Source organism: Delphinapterus leucas, chromosome 4, assembly GCF_059928025.1.
Source record: "Delphinapterus leucas isolate spDelLeu-1000000601 "Yukka" chromosome 4, BTC_Dleu_Yukka2, whole genome shotgun sequence".
NCBI classification, from domain to species: domain Eukaryota; kingdom Metazoa; phylum Chordata; class Mammalia; order Artiodactyla; family Monodontidae; genus Delphinapterus; species Delphinapterus leucas.
Genome location: NC_143132.1, coordinates 7,003,133 through 7,024,980, shown reverse-complemented (window position 1 = coordinate 7,024,980; position 21,848 = coordinate 7,003,133). Strand labels below are relative to the sequence as shown.

The window sequence follows — 21,848 nt, the reverse complement described above, 5'->3', positions numbered from 1 at the left end:
AGCCATTATGGTGCTTTCAGGGTTTTATTTTCCTAAAAGGCTATGTAAATTCTGGTTAACCAAGATGATTTTCCTTTCAGGATAGAAAATGCCAAACAGTCCTTGTCCCAATGTCAATAACCACAGTGACCTGATGGGATTCACTTACATCATAAGGAAGAGCACAGCTCTTAGGCTGTTCTCCAAAATGGTGTCCATCCATTTGACACCCCAAGAAATGGCAAAGATGCTCATGAGTGCTACTAAGGAAGGGGGATGAGAAAAAGTCTGCTCCAGACAGAGAGGCAGCCCCAGAGAACTTGACTCTCTCACTAAATCTTCCCCGACTGAGGCCCTTTCAATCCATGTCTCAGCCCTGCAGCCCAATGAACTGATGTCTGTAAAGACTCAAGGCCCCTTACAAGTAGGACAAACTATTACTATCCGACCTCACTAGCACAGTTGGGAAAACCACTAGTTTTCCAGTCTCCAACACTGAGCCGCCCACAGCTTGGAAGGTTTGGAAGGTGGCCAAGCTTAACTAGGAAACATCTTTTATGCCAGTCGGATTCAGAACCTTAAGGCAGAAAGGAACAAATGTGATTATAGCTGCAAATTTCACTGTCCTAAAAGAAGACATAAAGTCTTCTAGAAAATGTAAGAAAATATACATGAAGTCAAATCTCAATGCATCAAAGTAGAAAGGCATAAGGGAGACCAGTCCCAGGGAGCCGCTTTCAAATGTCAAATATTGAGTATTCCAAGTAAAATGAGAAAACTGATGTTAAAAGACCTTCAGCCAAGATGTTGCTCTCTACGCAGGAACTGGGCAAAGAACCTCTTCCAACACAATGACACACAGGGAACTGGAATAGTCACTATCCTAAAACTGAGAATTTTTTATTTTTAATTTCAGCCCAATGAGTATTTACTGAGAGCCACCACTGGGCTCAGACCGTAGGTCTCCCATCACACTGATTATTTGTTAAATGTGGTTCTGTTTGGAATCACCTCATGAAGGGAATGTAAAGATGAGTGCAGTTTAATTGATCTGTTATAATAAAGTAAAATGAGAGGAAAGTAAATTTTTTTAACTGTGTAATAAATACAAGAAATCAAAATATGGTTGGTGTTTGGATTTAATGCCTCTCAGAAAACAAAAAATCGGACATATTGCTCATCCATCACCTGGAGAAACTCCACCGTCCCTGCCAACACAGAGGTGATGCCTGGCTAAAGGAAGCAGCCCTGAGGGAGGAAGATGAGCACAGGCCTGGGGTCACATGGCCCATGGCAGGCAGACTTAAGTTATGGAGACTCAATGGTCTCCATGCGTAAAATGGGTATAATCTTAATGCCATCTCATAGATTTAATGAGGAAATTGGATGATATGTTGTATCCTAAAATCTATTAATAAATCACAGTGCGTTATAGAAATATTAATATCACTCCTCTGGGAGTCTTTCCTGCCTGGAGAAACTGAGTCATACTCTCATCCCTGCTATGGCCAGGCCCAGAGCATCCCCCTGAACTTGTACTTGTCATGCGACCTCACGGAATCTTTTTCACCTTTGATGGACCGTAAGCTTCTCTTAATTCATCTTCATAGCAAACAGAGTAAACACCAAATAAATGGTTTAGTGCAGAATTCACCACTTTGAGACTACAGACCTTTGGGGCCAGATGATTCTTTTTGGGGGCAGATGCTGTCCTGTGTGTTGTAGGCCGCGGAGCGGCACCTCTAGCCTCAACTCACTAGATGCCAGGAACGCCTCACAGGTGTGACAGTCAAAACTGTCTTCAGGGCTTCCCTGGTGGCGCAGTGGTTGAGAGTCCGCCTGCCGATGCAGGGGACACGGGTTCGTGCCCCGGTCCGGGAAGATCCCACATGCCGCAGAGCGGCTGGGCCCGTGAGCCATGGCCGCTGGGCCTGCGCGTCCGGAGCCTGTGCTCCGCAACGGGAGAGGCCACAACAGTGAGAGGCCCACGTACCGCAAAAAAAAAAAAAACTGTCTGCAGACACTGCCAAATGGCTCCCTGGGGGGCGCAGCCATGGTGTCTGCGAACCTCTGGTTTAATGAGTAAGATCCCCTGAACTCAGGCAAGGAGTCCAGAGCTCGTCCTATTTTGCCTGGTGCTTATTAGAGGTAAGTGGAAGTCCCCTGTGTCTGGGCAGATACTTAGAGGGGCCTAGGCTCGATTCTCAGGAGGATTCCAGTTGTGGTTTGTCCACCCCTCATTTGGGGTACACCCCCCAAACCTGGGGCTCAGTCTCACTTCCCTCTTCCTCACTCCATGCCCATCAGCAAAACACTACAGTTCTACCTTCCAAATATGTCCAGAATGCAATCACTTTTCCCACCCTCACGCAGGCCTCACCATCTCTTACCCTAACTCCTGAAGGGCCTCCTAGCGGTCTCGGCTTCAACACAGGAGCCAGGGAGATCCTGCTAAATCTGAGTGACATCACGTCCCTCCTTTGCTTACAGCCCCCAGCGGTCTAGCTCGCTCAGAGTGAAGATCAAAGCCCCTCACTGGCCTCACGATCACTCAACCTCATCTCCTATCACTCTTCCCCTTGGTCACTGAACATTAGCCACAACCGTCCTCCAACACTTCAGGCTGACCTCAGGGTCTCTGCACTCACCACTTCCTTTGCCTGGAATATTCTCCTACTGGGTAACCATGGGACCTTCTCCCTCACTGACTTTGGGGCTTTACTCAAATGTCACGTTCCCAGAGGTGATCTTTTCAGGCTGCCCTTTCCAGAACTGCCACCCCCTGCCCTGCTTTAGTTTTCTTTTTTCCTTAGCACTTACCACAATCTAACCTGTTAGCCTTTAATTAGTTATCTGGTTCACTGGCTGTCTTTCCCCTTAGAAAGTGAACTTAGAGAGGCAATATTTTTGTGTATGTTTTACCACTGTATGTCAAGTACCTAAAACAGTGACTGCACATAATAGGTGCTCAGTACATACTTGCTGGACGAATGAATGACTCCGTGCGTAACCAGGACGTCTGACACCAAGATGGACCAATCAGGTAGCCCCCTTTTCTGTCATCTTCATCACACTCCAGACCACATGCTTTTTAAAGATTACATCAAAAGCATCCTGTCATCTGATCCTAGGCTGGAGTTCTTCACAGCACACAGTGAATCTCCTTCCCAGACAAGAGAGAGAGGCGAGGCCCAATCTCTCACCTCACAGGCTCAGCCAGACAAAAGCCACTGCAGTGAGAGGCGAGCAGGGTGGCCGTCCACCTAAGCAGACAGACTTCCTGAGAGCGAGCCCTCCCCTGCACTTTGTTCTCCCAGATTATCCACTCTATAGGCCACCTTTATCCAGCTCCGGGGATTCTCATTTTTTTCTCTCCCTGGATGCTGCAACGGGACTGTGTTTCTCAGACCAGTGAGTGTCAGAATCCCAGGGTAGGGGAGGGGGAGCTTGTTAAAGCAGGAGTGCTGGGTCCCACCCCCAGAGCTTTGGACTCAGCAGGTCTGGGCAGGGCCTGAGAATCTGAATCTCTAACAAGCTCCCAGATGGTGCTGAGGCAGCGGATCTTAGGGCCCTACTTTGAAAATCAGCGCACCAGGGGACCTCTCACCCAACAGACTCCAACAATAGATTAATGACTCCAGGTGGCTTGGGTACTGGGCTAAGAGCAGGACTCATAGCGTGGCACACAGAGTCATTCAATTCCAGCTGCAGTGAGCCTCCAGGTGGGCAGCACAGAATTGCCGCGACTTCCTGGTGGGCCACCAGGAGTTTTTACTGCCTGTGGAAGGATGAAGGATGCCCAATTCCACCCGCCTGAGAGTCGACTGAATCTCCGAGACAGGGATGCTGAGAGAGAGTAAAGGCTTGCACACCATACCGCCCGCTTGTGATGGAAGACAATTTTCTTGTGGACCGTATGTGAGTAAGTGTGCGTGTGCATGTGTGTGCGTGTGTGTGTTTCTTGGTCTATCTTGCCAGTCTACAGTGGCTTGAGCCTTAGGAACCTCACATAGAATTAAGGCCATCAGCAGGGGGCTCGCTGGAGGCCAGGCAGTTCTGAAGCCCCAGCAGGGCCCTCTGTGAACAGCTGTTCCAGCTGGGCTGCACTGACACGTCTCCATTGTGTAAACACTTGGGGGTTTCTTGTGTGTGAGGCTGGAGTGAAGAAAGGGGAAAGGCAGGGTGTCGGGGACCACCGAAGCTGAGAAATGATGTCTTGTGTCTACACAACGTGCAATTGGATTAGTGTCTGCAAGAATCATGTCCTCTGATACGGCAGCCGCCAAGCCAAACCCACAATTACATCCCTGTTGGCTCACAAGGCATGGTTCCTTTCTCTCCTGTTTTCCTTTCATTATTTTTTATAGAGCTCTGTTATAATGGCAGTAGATCTCATTTCACCACTCGTATTTCATTTCAGGAGCTTGTGTGCGCATTGGGGCTAAGGTTTTGCAGAATTCCATCACTTGCTTGGGAAATTCAGTTCCTCCCTCCTCCAAGCCTTGGCCTTTTCTTCCAAGGGTAATGAGTCGATAGGGACAGACAGGACCATTCCCAGGGACCGTATCTTATGCGGAAGGAGCTAGGTCATGTTCTGGCAATGCCCAGGCTGTAGAGGGGGCTCTCCCCCCCGGGGGGGGGGTGTTTTCAAAAGAGCACCAAGGGGTCACAAAGGTAACAGCCTGCCCATTCCAGCCAAAGTCCGATTTTTGACTTACGTAAACTCCCCCTGAACTTGACTTCAAGAGGCAAGTGTGCTGTATGGAAGCCCACCACACAAAAGCTCAGAGCAAGGACAATGAGACGGAGCTACTGGGCTGGGGGCCAGGAGATGTGCTTCCTTTCCTGCTGCAGTCCCTAACTCCCAGCACCCCTGGCCTGGGGCTTCCAGGTGGTGGGTGAGGCAGCCAGCATCTCTGGAAAGATGCAGGGAGGCGGCACATTTACGAGCTGCATCCTGGTCCCTGGTGCTCAACCACGCTCACCTCTGCAGTGTCTCTGCCGCGAGCCCCTCCAGGGAGGATCCCTGTCTCCATGACCTGGGTCTCTGCCCCCTGACACTTTGGGCAGAGCTGGTACAGCCAGGTGCCCATTCAAGGTCTCTAGAATGAAAGCAGAGTCAATGCAGGTCCACGTTCCCTTTTATGGAACTGGAGCTGACACGTGTGAAGATCACGCCGCAAGCTGGCAAAGTCTGCGGATCTGATCCCGGGCAGCCCTGTCTGCCGGCCTCTTCCAATCCTCGATATGAAATGGGCCTTAGGTCCGCTGATGAATTTTGAGTTTTTCCTTCCTCCATGCCCCTTCGGGCAGCCTTATGCTCTGAAGAGCAGACTCACCACCCACTTGCAAGATTCCACAAGATCACAGCCTGAAGGCTGGTCCTGGTGACCATCAATCTGATGTGCGACAGCCCCCAACACTTCCCATCCAGCCAGGCTGAGCCCCTTCAGGGACAGGGAACTGGCTACCCCAGGAAATGCTGATTTGCAAATCTGAAAGGAATGGCCCCACTAACCACTGACCAGCCAAGGGGCCAGAAGCACCAGGTGTGGTCGGTGTCCTGTGTCCACCTGGCCAGGCCATTGCACTCAGTGACTTAATCCAATGCCAATCGAGGTGTTGGTCTGAAGGTATTTCATAGATGCGGTTAACATCTACCAACCATTGATTTTAAATAAAGGTGATTATCCTTGATAATGTGGGTGGGCCTCATCTCATCAATTGAAGGTCTAAAGAACAAAACCTGAGCTTCCCCTAAGGAAGAAGGAATTCTGCCTCAAGACTGTTGCATCTGAAACAGAGACACAGATGTAGAGAACAAACGTATGGACACCAAGGGGGGAAAGCGGCGGGGGTAGGGATGGGATGAATTGGGAGACTGGGATTGACGTGTATACACTACTATGTATAAAATAATAACTCATAAGAACCTGCTGTACAAAAAAATAAAATAAATTTGAAAAAACAAAAAAAGACTGTTGCACCTACTCCTGCTTGAGTTTCCAGCCTGCTGGTACACCCTACAGATCTCAGCCTTGACAGCCTCCACAACTGTGTGAGCCAGTTCCTTATAGCAAACCTCTTCATTGTGCATTCCACTGGTTTTGTTTCTCTGGAGAACCCTGACGGACACACCAGACCAGCCCCACTGAGCTGGATCCAGCACACGGAGCTCGGAAAAGACGGGCAAAAGACTCTTCTACAAAGAGGATCAATGTATGTCTGCCTCCTGTTTCCCCAGAACATTCCACGGTGAGGGGAAGGATGGCACTTGGTGACCAGCTGACATCTGCATCATAGCTCAGTTCCACAAGCTGTGCTCCTCCACCATGCTCCTCCACCCTCTGCTCCTCCCCCGTGTTCCTCCCCCCACGCTCCTCCCCTGACACTCCTCCTCCGTGCTCCTCCCCCTCTGCTCCTCCCCCCCACGCCCCTCACCCCCGTGCCCCTCACCCCCTCTGCTCCTCCCCTCGTGCTCCTCCCCCCTCTGCTCCTCCCCCTCGTCCTCCTCCCCCCGTGCCCCTCACCACCGTGCCCCTCTCCCCTTGCTCCACACCAGGCTTGCCATTTCCCATCAAGTTACCAGGCAAATGCAGGCATCCGTGCCCGCCTCCCGGGCAGCGGCTGCTGGGCCAGCACCACCGGACATCCAGGAGGAGGACAAGGACCACGACAAGGCTGACTTCCCTCGGTAGCCGCCACTGAAACACATCCCAGTTTGCTCCCAAAGCTGGAACTGCCTTTAACCATCCTCTGAGGGGAGCATTCTGAGCATCTTAGGATTCCATGAGGGCCTGAGAGTGGAAGCTACTGACGCTTCCATCGTCCCCTTGCAAGAAAATGGTCCAGTTTCTCCAAAAACGATTTCCTTTCCCAGGAAAGAGACCCTCACCTGAGTCTGCAGCTTCACAGCTGCCTGACAGACGAACGACCAAGAAGCCTTCCAAGGTCAGCCGGCCGAGGAACGCGGGAGAAGCTTTCCGGGGGCCCGTGTCTTTCTTGGGGACTTGAAGCCCCTAGGCCAGGCTCAGGGTCACCTCAAGTCCCCCCACCCATCCCGAATCCCTGTGATGACCACCTCGGGCTGGGAAGGCGGCCCCAGGGCTTGGCCAGGAGGGCAGGTGGACATCAGCTCTTGAAGGGAAGCACAGGCCGGCATTGAAGGAACCGGTATTCACACTTCTCTCTTATTTATTTATTTATTTGTTTATTTGTTTGTTTGTTTGCTTATTTATCCATTCATCTATTTAAATTCAGCGAGAAGGAGAAAAAGTTTCATTTCTGCAACATTGTTCTCACCTCCTCATTCAGTCTCCTTTCTGAGGCTTGCGAAATCCAGACTGGCATTCCTGGAGCTGGCCCTAGGCCAGACTCCACAAATAAGGGCCAGGGCACGGCTCGCTCTGCCAGCTGCCAGCTGGAGACCATCTCAGTGCCCTCTGCCCGAAGCGTTCTTTCCCTCTCTCTCTAATTATTTATCTTCCACTCTCTCCATCTCCATCTCTATCCCTCTCATCATCTCTCCCTTGCACACACAGTCTCCCTCTCTCTCTCACACACACACACACGCACACACACATATGCGCACACACACATGCGCACGCGCACACACACGTGCTGATGTATCTCCCATAGGTAGAAACTAGCCTTGGAAGAAGAACGCTTTAGAAATGCATCTTGCTCTTAATGCTCCCACCGTGACTGCCCCGGCATGCGTGGGATCACGTGACTCCATCAAAAAATAGAATCCATCAATGTTTACAGGGTTGGCTCCACAACTACCCTTTTATATAAACACCGCTACCTTCTTCAGAACAGGATTAACCTGCATGCCTCCAAGTCTCAGAAACAGATACAGCGAATGGTCAGTGGAACCATTCTATCAGATGGATAGGATTTACCTGTAACATATTTACATATAACGAGGAACTGGCCGGGACTCTGGCATCCTGGACCCTATGATTGCCTTTTCTACCATGGTCCTTTCAGAAATCTAGGAATTAGCCCCTTGATGAGGTCTAAGATGGGTCTGCCTTGGCTTGAATTCCCTTTAAAGGACCAGTGCTGTAGCAAATAGGCAACATCAGAATTATCGTTCCCACTTTCAAGAAGAAACTCAACGCACAGAAGTGAACTGACTTCTCAGGGCCCAGGGAAGTTCTGGCCCCTCCCATCTCCCTGTTTGGTACGTCCAGCCTCATGGTTGACATTCCCTCTGAGGGCTGTGACTTGGCACCTTCACGGACACCACACTAGAAGTTGATGCAATGGTTTCCAGCACTTATAAAACATGACACTTATAAAAAACATATTTCGCATTAAAATATATACGTAGCAAAAAGGGCCTATTATAGCTGCGACAGAGTGGGAAAAATGCACTGGGTGTGGAGTCAAACACCCTTGATTGGAATCCAAATTCTGAGTTGCTTTAAGTGCTGATTTGGGTTAGCCAGAAAATGCCTGAGTCTCAGTTTCCTCATCCATCAAATGGGGATAAGCATTCCTCACAGGGCTGCCTAGAGGCCTGATAGGCCATCATATGTAAAAGGGCTTTATACATAGTAAAGCACTAAAAATTGTGAGCTGTTCTTGTGACTCTGGGCAGATCATACAAATTTAAATGAAATTATTCTTTCTTTGTCTTGAGATTTGATACAATTCTTTCTGAATATATATGGGGTATTATATCATAATTGAAATCAGCCTGACTCTTCAAAACTACATCCAATGAAATGCTTTTGTGGGCTTCCCTGGTGGCGCACTGGTTAAGAATCCACCTGCCAATGCCGGGGACACGGGTTCAAGCCCTGGCCCGGGAAGATCCCACATGCCATGGAGCAACTAAGCCCGTGCGCCACAACTACTGAGCCTGTGCTCTACAGACCATGAGCGACAACTAGTGAGCCCATGTGCCACAACTACTGAAGCCCACGTGCCTAGAGCCTGTGCTCCGCAGCAAGAGAAGCCACCGCAATGAGAAGCCCCTGCTCGCTGCAACTAGAGAAAAACCCGTGCGCAGCAACGAAGACCCAACGCAGACAAAAATAAATAAACAGATAAATTTAGAAAAAGAAAAAGAAATGCTTTTGAGTGTCAGGGATAATACATTCGATAATTCACTAATACATTCTAGGTGACTGCAGCATTATCGTGACAAACTCAGGAGAGTTAATACTTATGGGTGACACTGGTGCTTGGTTTTAAGTGTAAGTAAAGATGAGAAGAAAAAGCAAGCATCCAAAGAAGGTGACAGAGGAGAGAAGGCTGGGGGGCGGGGGGCTGGAGGACACAGGAAGTAGGTCCATTAGCAATGTCATATGGCTTGGACATATGCTACACTGCCTGGCCACTAGCTGACACTCTCCCTCCATGAAAACAGAAGACAGCTTTACTTTCCAGGCAATAAAAACCTCAGAGACAAATTCTGCCATATGTGGGCAAGGCCCCCTCCCACAAAGCCCTCACGTCTGGGAAATGGAATTGAACATCTCATCTTCAAAGCGAGTTCTCGGTAAATGTACTACTGGTTTTACAACCTCTATCCTCCACGCAAACCACTGGAGAACACATTTTCTCAGCATTGCCCAGTGTTGCTGTTCAATGCCCTGAGTTTCTGAAACCATCTCAGGGGAAGCGTGATCAATTTCCACTTTGCCTTTTCAAGGGGTGGGAAAACCAGAGGTCTGGGAGAGCAAGAGCCGGCGGTCTCCTTACCTTGAGCCGTTCACCTGGTTAGGGTTACATTCCATCTTGATGGTGACCCTGGCTGGGGGTTGAGACAGCCAGTCCTGCTGAGGGACACGCGGGCTCATCTTGGATGTCTGTCCATAGTCGCTGGAGGAGGACGCGGTCATGTCCGTCTTGGCCAGGTGCGGCGTGCCGTATGCGCACTCAAACAATGACTGGTCCTCGCTCACGACAGATAACGCTTCCTGGACACCCAAAGAAACACACAGTCAGGACGTTCCAAGGGACAGTCATGCTTCAAAAAGTTGCTAACTGTACGGTCATTTCTAAGTGGGGCCCCCTTTTTAGGTAGTTTTTACGGTATCCATTTCCACCTTTCAGCAGCAAAAGGGAGCTGGCTTTCTTTCCCCTAGAGACGGTAAGAGTTGGAACTGGCCGACCTAGAAAAACTTTTGTGCAGGTCTCCAAACATCCCAGCCTTGACCACAGCCGTGCAGATAATACCCATTTTAATCTCAACTCAAGGAAGTGGAATTTCAAAGGTCTTAGAAGACATCCAATTGCATGTGTCATTATTTGACAAATGCAATCTATAGTTCACGCAGACAGGGTACAGAATGGTCGTGAAGATTAAAAAAGACATGTGACGGCTAACACCTAAGCATCTGGCAAAACTGCCACATTCCCAGGAGATTTTGAAGAAGAGCTACTTAGAAGAGTGAGGGGGAAATGGGGCACCAAAGGACAAAGAGACAAAGGTACGAATTTTTCCACTTCTAAGTTCTTAGCTGAAATAGTTTCAAGTGGCGCTTCCATGACGGTGAACATCTGGATGATAAATGAACCAAAAAAAAAAAAAAAAAAGCTGTGATTAGCCAGAGGTCTCCTAATACCAAGATGTTTAAAATACCTAGATCGCTGACTAGCTCTTTTTTTTTTTTTTTCCCTTACTTTCTATTCCTATCTTTGCTCATTTTGCATGATTGGGTGAGAAGAAATAGAAATGTGCCATTGTTGAAGCATTCTTCTGTGGTTTTAAGTCAAACAAGTGGTTAGCCTATGGCTAGGCGGACATTCTACAGCCAAACCAGCAAAGGCAAATTCGATTGGGAAATTTCAGCTACTTGAATGACGTATCATGCAGCAACTACACAGAAGAACTACGAGACCATCCAATTTTCCTTTCTATAACCAAAACAGAAATCCATGTGGTAGTTCATGTTTACTTCAGTCCTTGGGCACCCTCGGTACTGCTATGCAGCTGGTGAGAAGCAAGTGCTGTCTGGGTCACACATGCTTTTTAAATGGAAACTTTGGAGCCAGTGGGGACTGTGGAGACCTTCTTGTCCAAACTCCTCATCCCCCAAATGGGAAAATCTGAGACCCAGGAAGGTTGAGACCTCACCTTGAGGTGAGCTGCCCAAGATAAAGCAGGGATTTAGTGAGCACACTGGTGAGTGTTTTATCTTCAGTTCCCTCCTATCCCCACAGCCTAGGACGCCCTTCTTATATTCCTTGGTTGCCGATAATTGTCTACATTAGCACTCCTTTCTTATTCTTTGAATTGATACTTAAATAAGTAAGGATGTTCCCCCCACCCCCGTTAATAATAGAGCCCTACGAAGCAGCCTTTCTAAGACAGAAGCCCCGCCCCCCCACCTCCTTGCGCAGAAGTGTCCGAATCTTTAGGGAACACATGCAATTTCACAAAGCACCCCCCACCAATCCAGTGTGTCCTCCCCCACTCCATCCTCCATCTACCCAGGGACCAACTTCTTCATCACTCCCCGAGTACCTGAACTTCACTGCCAGGCACACAGTGCTGTGAACCAGTGAGCAGGGAGAATCAAAAGGAACAAACTCAATGCTCTGGCTCTCAGAGTGGAGGCCAGGTGTCTGTGCATGGATAACCACCCCCCGCCACCACCCACCGCCACGGTATCTCTAAAATCTCTTAGAATCGCAGCCCTGTGACAGTTTGGGAAAGAGTAAGCTGGGGGTTTAAACAATAACTCAAAATGTAGAAAAGGATGGGTTGTGCCAGCCAGAGAACCAGAACCAGGCACAAGGAAGAAAAGAAAAAAGGAAGGCATCTTGAACCACCAGCAAAAGCAAACGCATCAACAAACAGACGGCAACAATCCGAGAAATGGGCACGGTAGATTCGGCGGGGGAGCCTGAGTCACATGGCTCTCTCTTCCGGTCACAAACGGAGTGAGGGGATGTAAGGAATCTAAACTCACAGACATGGGTTTAAAAGTCAAATCGGCACCACGGACTTAGTGCAGTCCTGCTAATTAATAAAGGCAAAATTATAGCTTCTTCAATAAATTGTGCAAGACAGGGTCTCCTTTCCCATCGCAGCGCTGGATGGAATGGTTTTACGCACTCAGAGCAAAAAGCAAGGCTGAAGCCTGCCTCCATTCTCCCGCCGGGTCCTGCAGACTCCACCAAGCCTCGGAGGGGAATACCATGCTATGTAATGTCAGCGTTGGCTCACCGGTGAAGAGAAACATGAATAAATGTGTGATGTGTATCAGAAATTGGCAGAAACAGGTTAGATATAAGGAGCAGGCTACCTTTAAATCACAAATGAGAAGAAAATGGCTTTCACAACAAAAAGAGTAACAATGTTAAAATATGAGTATCTCCCCAAGATAAAGTAGGATATTCTCACAAACACAACCAATGACCAAATAAATGTAGCCTAAGATTTAAAAACTGGACCAAAATACTAGAACTGAAACCAGGCTTCAGTGTGTGCTTGGAGGGGGAGGAACCCATTCTCACATCTGGCAAAGCATTTTTCCACCACATGGTTTTCTAAAGAAAGAAATCAAAGTTAATTGAGATTGATTTAGGAAAAAAAAAATCTACAAAAGCTAGAGATAAGCCGGCGGGGGGGGACACACATCTTTTCTTCATATCTTAAAATTCTCCTCCAAGTCAGTACTGAATAAAAATGAGAAAGGCCATATACTTCAGAATATCAAAAGTTGCTTTTGTTCGCTAGAGGAGAAGCAGTCTAAAAATGAGGATGCTTCAGGATAAACGTTTCATTTCCAAAGGGGTGAAACACAGTCCATATTCTGGAAAGACAGCGCATGCCCCAAAGTGATGCTAATTAAACCAAGGCAGGCAAGCACCTAGGGTTAAGTACAAGTCAGGAAAAGGAAACAAATGAATAAATGGAATATCTCACTCACACACATACACACACACACACACACACACGTGCGCGCTAACTTAGCACATCTGAACAATGGAGGAGTCAAAAGAAGCTGAAGGGTGGTCTTCAGAGACCTGCTTCAAAGAGGACCACGAAAATTAACTGCTGTTCTTTAGAAGCAAACAAATGCTATGTACCAACAGCATGCCTCTGTTCACCCACTTGACTTTGTATATTACATGTAGGTTTCATCATCCCTTTGGTTGCAGTATGAATGACAGAGGCTGACGCATAGGATTCTCCCGCCCCAGCAGCACTGGGACTTCAAAGCAGGGAAAGGATCTAGCCTAGTAGGATTAAAACCAGAATGGATCGCTACACACAGGCTGGTAACCAGGAACACATGAGTCCCTCAGCTGTAGCTCTGCAAGTGACTCTTCCTGGCCTCGACGGATGCTGTCCCTGCTTCCCTGCCGTCTGGCTTCCCTCCTTGTCTGTGATCATCTCACCTACCTACCTGCCAAAGCTGTCAGCAGATGCCTTAGGTAACATGTATGGCTTATTCCCTCAGCACCTTCGGCCAGACGCAGGGACTTGCAAACTGCTTTGGCCGCTTTATGACAGAGAACTCAAAAAAAAAGTCCAAACCTGGCAGAAATGTGGCATAATTAATTAATATGCCCACCTCTGTGTTACTATAAAAAGACATGAACTTTAGATTGGTGTGTGCGTGTGTGCGGGGTGTTCTTTTCTGTAGCCCAAGGAAAGCTGGGATATTTTGATGTGCCCAGTGGCAGGCTACCAATGCCATTTTTCATCAACTTATGAGAAATGCATAAATTCTAAGCGAACTTCCCCCAAACAAAAGGGACCGTCGTGTTAGTATACAATGTTTATTATTTCATTTGAATACTGAATATGCACCAATGACATGTGAGGACCACTTCTTCAGATTTTGGTCATCACAGTTGACTGACAGTTCTCGAAAGTGAAGAGAACTCAACTAGATTATATTTCATACATGAGACTAAAATACGATTCTATTTTTAAGTAACTAGATTTGGGTACAACAAAGGTTCCAAAATGCTTAGATTTTTAAAAAAATTAGAAGTCGAATGCACTTTTAAGCATACTGACATTTCCAGCAAATGATTTCAGACAGCCTAAAACAGATGAATCTTTTTCTGTAACAGATGAATAGTTTGAGAGGCTCCTATGTTTCCAGCAAAAGAATTATAAAATAAGGGTCTGGGCTCAATTTTGCTCTTAACTTTTGATCCCCATGGTTCATAAAAACACTGAAATGTCAATCCAGAGAACCCAACATACTTAAATTTTCATGAAAATCTGGGCGTGGTAAAATGTCGAAACTAAGAAAGTCTTAAGGAATGATCGGCTCTCTTTCACAGCTGGAGCCAGTGAAGCATACACAGGGAAATGATCCTTACGTCGTTTTCAAAAATCCAGAGGACGGCCAGAACTAGGCGTCCAGGGAACAGGATTCCCAAATTCACCCTCAGTTTCCTCAAGTCTTAGGTGCCTCAAATAGTTATGAAAAACAAATGGAAAAACTAAGTGGAATAAGCATGTTAAGATTATGGTCATGCTTTAGAAAAAAAAATTCTTATAGAAGTCTTTGGTATCACAATACACTTTAGGAAGCCAAGGTCATCTTAAATCAATAGTCTGCCTCTCCCCCACACACATAACCAATCAGAATCTGGAACATCACATAACTGCTTACACTGCGATGAATAAGCCATCTTTTAGCCACATTCTCTTGACTCATAAACAGCTGATCCATCACATAATAAACCAGGTTACCTTGGTAAGCACTTCATATGCAGTATCCCTTTCAATCTTATTACACTGATTTTAAGATACACCTTTTTTCACATTTTACGAGCTCTGAAATCTGGATGCATCTCACCATCGATGGCATGTCATGGGTTATTGGCAGCATCTCTTCTCCTTTCATGGCCGGTAAAATAATGGTTCGTTTTATCATCAATGACATCTTAATTTTATGAAATACAGTCCTGACAATAGTCTTATAAGGTCAGGTGTCATTCCTGCCCACAGGTGAGAAAGCAGGATTGGGAAGAAGGGTAATGTCAACATGAGGACAAGGTAGCAGCAGCGTTCGTGTCGGGGAGTGGAATCACTCCCTGAGGCTGTACATTCGCCACTCTGGGTGTGACCAGAGAAAGAATAGGTTGGGCCGATGGAGGTCAGATGCACAGGGCTTCACCGCCTTGAAACAGCTGTGGAAAGAGCAGAGCTGACAGCACAAATAAGAGACGGAACCACCTAGAAAGAGAGAGGCTGGTGGAGGGAAGAGGTGGGAGAAGGCTGAGGGGATAAATGCCCAGAATCCCAGGACTTCGATGGAATTAAAGGATCAGGAGAGTAAGTGGAAAGCCTGTTGGAAACTAGGAGGGAAATTCCTAAGTACAACACGCTCTCTTATGAGGCTAAAAGCTATGTAGCAATAGGTCCCAGATACATTTAATTAGTCTTTCTTACTTAATAGTTTAAATCAACAAACCTGTTCTTTTCATTGGTTAATCAGATAATTCAGACCCAAATTGATGGCCGTGTATTGGGGTGTGTTCATTGCAGGTGGATGCCTGGCTTCTCAATCAATACTGCAAGGGAAGAATAGGGCAGGTAGGAACACCATTTATAAATGTTAGAGCCAGTGCACGTGGTGGCCTTAAATGGATGTCTGCAGACCTAATGATACTGGAAAACTATTTATTAGGCTGTCTCAAGCCCAGTTGTTTATAGCTTCTCGGGCTTCCCTGGTGGCGCACTGGTTGAGAGTCCGCCTGCCGATGCAGTGGACACAGGTTCGTGTCCCGGTCCAGGAAGATCCCACATGCCGCGGAGCAGCTGGGCCCGTGAGCCATGGCCAATGAGCCTGCGCGTCCGGAGCTTGTGCTCCGCAACAGGAGAGGCCCGCGTACCACAAAAACAAAAACAAAAACAATTGTTTATAGCTTCTCTTCAAGGCAGAGTGCATGCAGTAGATGCTTCTGGAAAGTCTACTCCTAATCACATTTAGAGGAGAAAAAAGCAACACAAATACGTCTCTAGGAAAGACCTCCACTCCATGTGCCCAACAAAAGGCCAATCCTTCCAGAATTTTATTCTCAACGTGTATATTTTTGCATTTGAATATTGCCAACATCTCATGGGATGAGAAACTTCCTCTGACCGGTATCTTTTAATTACAACACAAAAAAAGCCAAACATTGTGAGTTAAAAGATGCATTGTCAGGCTGAGTGGGAATCATTTTGCTCCGTCTTGATATTATTTTCTTTCCTTAATTCTTCAGCGGAGGAAACATTAAAATCATATATTAAATGCAGCATCTAGCTTTGTGCTCACGTTTTTCTCATTTAACACATTGCTATTTTAGTCCTTCAAAAATATAAAAATCTTGGATTAACCTCAAAGGAAAAATGTATGTAGGCAAATGAAGTCCATCTAAAGAGAGTGTTTCCCCAATGTGGTATCGCTTCAGTATCAAACACGTTTACAACTGCAGTACCAGCCCAGCGCTAAGAGAATGAAACCCAGGACTGGTGCAGAGATACAGACATACAAATATATTCATATACATGCACACACATACATATTCATATGCACATATATGCATACTCACACACATACACATATTCATATACACATATGTCAATTTCCATATACATGCCTATACATACACACACATAAATATATCCGTATTCACACATACATGCATATTCATATGCACATACACACATGCATAAACATAGACTCATACACATGCATATTCACACACACATAGTCATATACATACACACACATATTCAAATATACATACACACATACATATCTGCACATGCATACATGCATATTCATATAATACATATACACATACATATTCATACACATACATGCATATTCATATACACACATATTTACATACACACATACATATTCATATACAGACATTTACATACACACATAACACACAAATATATATATATATATCCATCTATCTCTCCATCCTTACTATCTTTGCTCATTGAGCACTTTAGAGGACCTGTACACAGTCCTTATTGGTCAGCAGACCCCCTAGGGAAGATGGTGCCTAAATGATGTAGAAAACCAGGAGTCTTCCCTTTTTGCCTTGATTTGTTTCTTTCTCAAACTCGAAGGTGCTTTTCCTCCCCTTTGCAAATCCCTTCAAGAAAAGACTGATCTGGAAACCAGTCTCCTTATGACCTTCAGACGAATTTCCCTGCTCTGAACTCACCGGATTTCTCCTTGGCTCTGAGCAGCGTAGCCAGTCCTGGGAATTCTCTTGCTCACATACTTCTCCCCCAACTGCTGCCTTTATGAAGATATGAGCATTTCCAGGGCAGGATCCTGTGTGTGTGTGTGTGTGTGTGTGTGTGTGTGTGTCCCTAGCATCCAAACAGCTTCTTAACATCACATTTTGTTGATGCTCCTATTAACCACAGAACTAAGTCATGAAATTATACGAAAGCCCCATCATAATGCTGTAGGTCCAAAAACTTTTTTCACATCAAAACAAAGGAAAATATACTTGTGAGATGAAGTGTGCAGCCAGTGACCAGGAGTTTGGAAGCTAATCGCCCTGGCACTATAGCCTCAGCCATATGATCCTGGAGCACATTACTGCAGGGTTTTACCTGAAATCTACGTAGGCTTGAACTAGGGACTCTGCGTAGTTAGGCAACATATGAAATAAATGACTTACTAGAAAATGAACACTAGCAAAGCAAGGAGAGAAGCATTCAATGGCTAAGCGCAAATCCTAGAATGCTTGTGGAGATTGGAGCATTGTAGAAAAATGTCAAGGAGAGAATAGTTAGGTTCCACATAAGGAGAACTAGATTTAAATGAACCTCAAAAAATTAGAAACCCAACAAACAATTTTAAAACAACCCTTCTGTTTACTTTCTCAGTTCTATGCAGATGCTCTTTGAAACATTTGAAAGGAGGGTGAGATAGGAATATTTAGCCTGGCAATCAGAGAGTACAAGGTTTCAGGCATGCAAGATGAGTTAAGTCTCTGGGTTCTACAGCACAGCATCCTGCTATAGTTAACAATTCTGTATCATACACTCACAAATTTGCTAAGAGAGTAGATCTTATGTTAAGTGTTCTTATCACAAAAAATATATAAAATAGGGAAGGAGGAAGCTTTCGTAGGTGATGGATATGTTTATGGCATTGATTGTGGTAATGGTTTCATATGTAGATACTTATCTCCAAACTTATTAAGTTATAAACGTTAAATACTGTACAGCTTTTTAGTACATCAATCAAGCCTCAGTAAAGTCATTTTTGAAAAAACAAAAGAAACAATGTGTAAGTGATGTTAATAGCTTCTTTGTTTTCCTACAAAGAAACACATTTTCCCCCCATAGCCTTCTTTCCTTCTTTAGAGATGAATAAAAAAGTGTAAAAACATGTGTGGAAACATCCTGTTTGTGTGTTTTAAGTCGGAATGAGTGCAAAGAATGCAGCACTACCCCCTTCAGATCCTTCTGCACCCTCTTGGTTTTGTGGGGGGCGAATTCTATTCCTGACTTTCCATACTTGTTTGTGTTTTTCTAATCACTGTCATCACGTGACACTCAGAGAATTTCATCAAAAGCCTTCATCTTATTTGTATCTCATTTGAAATAACTCATTTGAGATGAAAAGATGATTTGCTTTTCACTTTGATCACCAAATTTAGGATAAACAATGGAGATGCACCAAAATGTCGGAGACAGCACAGTAGAGCGTGGTGGCCACTGGATTGGGGCTCCGAAGACCTGAGGTGGAAGCTGCCCTTGGTCACTGGGTCACCCTGGGACTTTCACAACCCCACTCTGCTCCAAATTTAGTCCCACGTGAGCTGCTGAGGGCTTGTTACAGACGCAGAGTCTGCGTCTCTGCAGCCCTGCTGAATCAGAATCCACTTCATAACATGAACCTGGCACACTCGCATATTCAAGTTTAAGTCCTGCTGCCTTATCCTTGCTTGAGTCTCAATTTCTTCAACTATGAAGGTGATGTTGATAAGAGCTGCCCCAATCCCAACCAGGGCTCCCAATGGGCCAAATGAGCTAGTGTATGTAAAAGGTTTTATAAGCCTTAATGTTGCATTTCAACTATTATCCCATCCTAGAAAGCTGATGTGACTGACCCAAATTCTCCATGGGGTTCAAGACGGTGGCTTGGACTATCCATTTCAAATCCTATTCTTCTAACAAGCCACGTGCCAGGAAAAGTACATCGTCTCTTGTATGCCATTAGTCACTCATTCTTCGTTAAGTACTAAATTTAAAAGTCAGGTATCTTTATCTAACATGGGGAGAAAGATGAGCTGGCATCTTTGCTTTTATTGTCGAGAGCATTTAGTCCAATGTAATTTAGCCTTTATGGTGCCCGGTCCAGTTTGTACATGGGTTTTTGGTTGTAATTCTACATTAGTTTGTTGGATGTCAATTCAATGTAAGTTTTGTGTGGGAAGGGATCTGGATTACCTGTTGAAAACTGTGGCCTCAACAGCTGGTACGTACCCTGGCATGTTGTTGTTCTCTACAAAATGAGTGGATGAATGGATGAATAGGTGAATGTATGAATATACCACGTTCTCATAACACAATTCCCGTTCATTTCCCTAAAATTGCACACGGCACACAGCTGATGTTCCTCAAACTCCCCAAAAAAGTCTTCTCTTCCAGGGTGTGGGATCCACAATGCTTTTCATCTTAACTTTCCCTAAAACCTCATGAGATTTTTAACAAACTTGGACAAGGAAGTGATTCTACGGCAGTCTTGCTAAGAGGCTCACGGAACTCTTTTACTCTTCTGATTTCTGAAGCTCACTCAGCCCAACCCAGGTTGGGCTGCAAGTGATTCAGGTTCCAAGAGGCACAGAGGACCCTCAGAAGGGCACTGCCATGCCCACAGTGTGACAAAGTCATTAGCAGTTTTCCTCTATTGGAACAGCCCTCTCTAAACCCCAAGGGAGAGATGGCACATCATACCTCTCACCTCCAGGAGCTCCATGAAAACAGGCAGCTCTATGCTTGGCCTTTTCAAAACATACATTCAGACGCTAAAAACACAGTGCACTGCACATCTGGAATGTGTCTCATCCATGAATCTCTGACACATGGATTCACTGTTTTCGAGAAAATTCCAAGAATTTTATTCATGAGAAAATTTTGGCACAATGGGAAACGCTGGCAAGCATTAGATAGCAGCAGCAGATGTGCTGGCCTCCGCCCCCAGGCCTGCGGCTGGTTCAGCCCGTTTGCATCAGGTACCTATCTCGTGCCTTCAAACTTCCAACTCAAAATTCCCCATAAAAGAGGGAGGCCTTAAGTTTATTAAGTGATGCGGTTCCCCCCAAAATGGGTGCACAGTACCAGATGCACTCTGCAAGTGTCGGGATGGGCACGTGGGAATTTAAAAGGGGCAACAGGAACACAAGGTCACTGGTGTGAGATGCAACTGCTCCCTGTGCCTCGTGCCCTGCAGCCACCGCCTCCTCGTCTGTTACATGAGGGTCTGGTCTCCTGATGTTTCCTTCCTGAGGTCCCTCCTTGCGCCAAGATGAAATCTACTGTATTTAACTAGTGACATTCTCTTCTTGCCGCACCCAAACCACAGGCCCCACCTTCTCCATCTCTGAGCAGCTATGTGCCTAAGGGGAAAACCTATCACCTGGGGAGCTGCCGAAAGTTCCTATGAGTTCAGGTTCAGAGTGAACTATGGGCTCTTTCCAGGCTGCCCTGGGTTTTAATTTCCTCTGGGTAACTTCTTCCATGCTCATGGTGGGAGGGTAGTCAAGACCCTGAGAGCTCATTTCATGTCTTCAACTGCCATTAGGACCTAATCTCCTGCACGGGAACTCTGGGTCTGTTCAGAAAACACATCAGCCACAATAAAATACAGTTCTACTAACAAAAAGTCTTACAGAGACTGGGAGTCTCGTGGCGGGAGGGAGCATATGTAAGAAGCCCTCACTTTTCCCAAGGTGCTCCAGGGACCTCCTTCCTCTCCTTTCCATCCTCATTCCCAAGTAACTGTTGTCAAGGGCCACACAACATATAAAGCAGACATGAACACGAACATTTTCTTTTTCTTAGACACCAACTCCCATTGTGGAAAGAGCCGAGAGCTCACCCACGGTGAGGGTCCAGCCCTGCCAACCCTCACTTCGGCTCCACAAATGATGACACCTCTGTCCCTGGGGCTGGGAGGCTAAGCCTGTGCTTTGCACCAGATTTTCTAGCACATAAATCCGTGCTGGTGGCTGCACAGGAAGGGGACCCAGGAGCTAGGGTATCATGACCTTTGTTCCCGCTCTGCGCTGAGCTCAATCTCTGCCTATCATGTAGTTCAGGGCACGAGAGAGGACCCCGTCATCAGAACACTTTTCATGCACCAACCAGCTGGTTATCAGCGAGACCTGATTTTTATAATTCTGGGAGTGTTGATCTCAAAACCTAATACGTTTGAATTATGCACTGCAAACTCGTCCAACAATTTCAAACTACGTATACATATATCATACGCAATGAGGCTCTCCTGAGCCCCTCTGTAAACTGGTCTCTTTAAAAATCTGTAGATCCGTTCCTACCAAAACCACTCTAACCTGCAGAAAAGCTTGGTGGCCTGAAAATCTTCATGATGTCTATCTACCCCAGGGTCTAAACTTCAGTTTTTAGATTGTCTCTTTACTTGGACCTCTTTACTTATTACGCTGAATCCTCAGGGAGGAAGCAGAACCATGAATGTCCATGTCTACCCACCTTTTCCAGGAGAAAGAGGAAGTTTCCAGGGCTCAGAACTGTGTGCAGTGTCATATACATGTACAGGCACAAAGAGAGCTGCTGGACAGGTGAGAGGTCTGTGCAGATGTATCTCCTTTCCGAGGGGGTGGAGTTTCCTGTCACCCACCCATCTATTTTGCATAATGAGCCTTATGGG

The 21,848-nt window shown here is 46.3% G+C and overlaps 1 protein-coding gene across 3 annotated transcripts in view; it reads right to left on the bottom strand.

Annotated features, from left to right (window-relative positions):
• The window catches only part of ERG (ETS transcription factor ERG), a 110,067-nt gene that overhangs the window by 52,063 nt on the left and 36,156 nt on the right, over positions 1-21,848 (bottom strand). For all 3 annotated transcript variants that reach the window (XM_089910248.1, XM_089910246.1, XM_089910247.1), the window contains exon 2: positions 9,697-9,914. In XM_089910248.1, the coding sequence (XP_089766374.1) occupies positions 9,697-9,914 (218 nt within the window). The remainder of the gene's footprint in view (positions 1-9,696; positions 9,915-21,848) is intronic.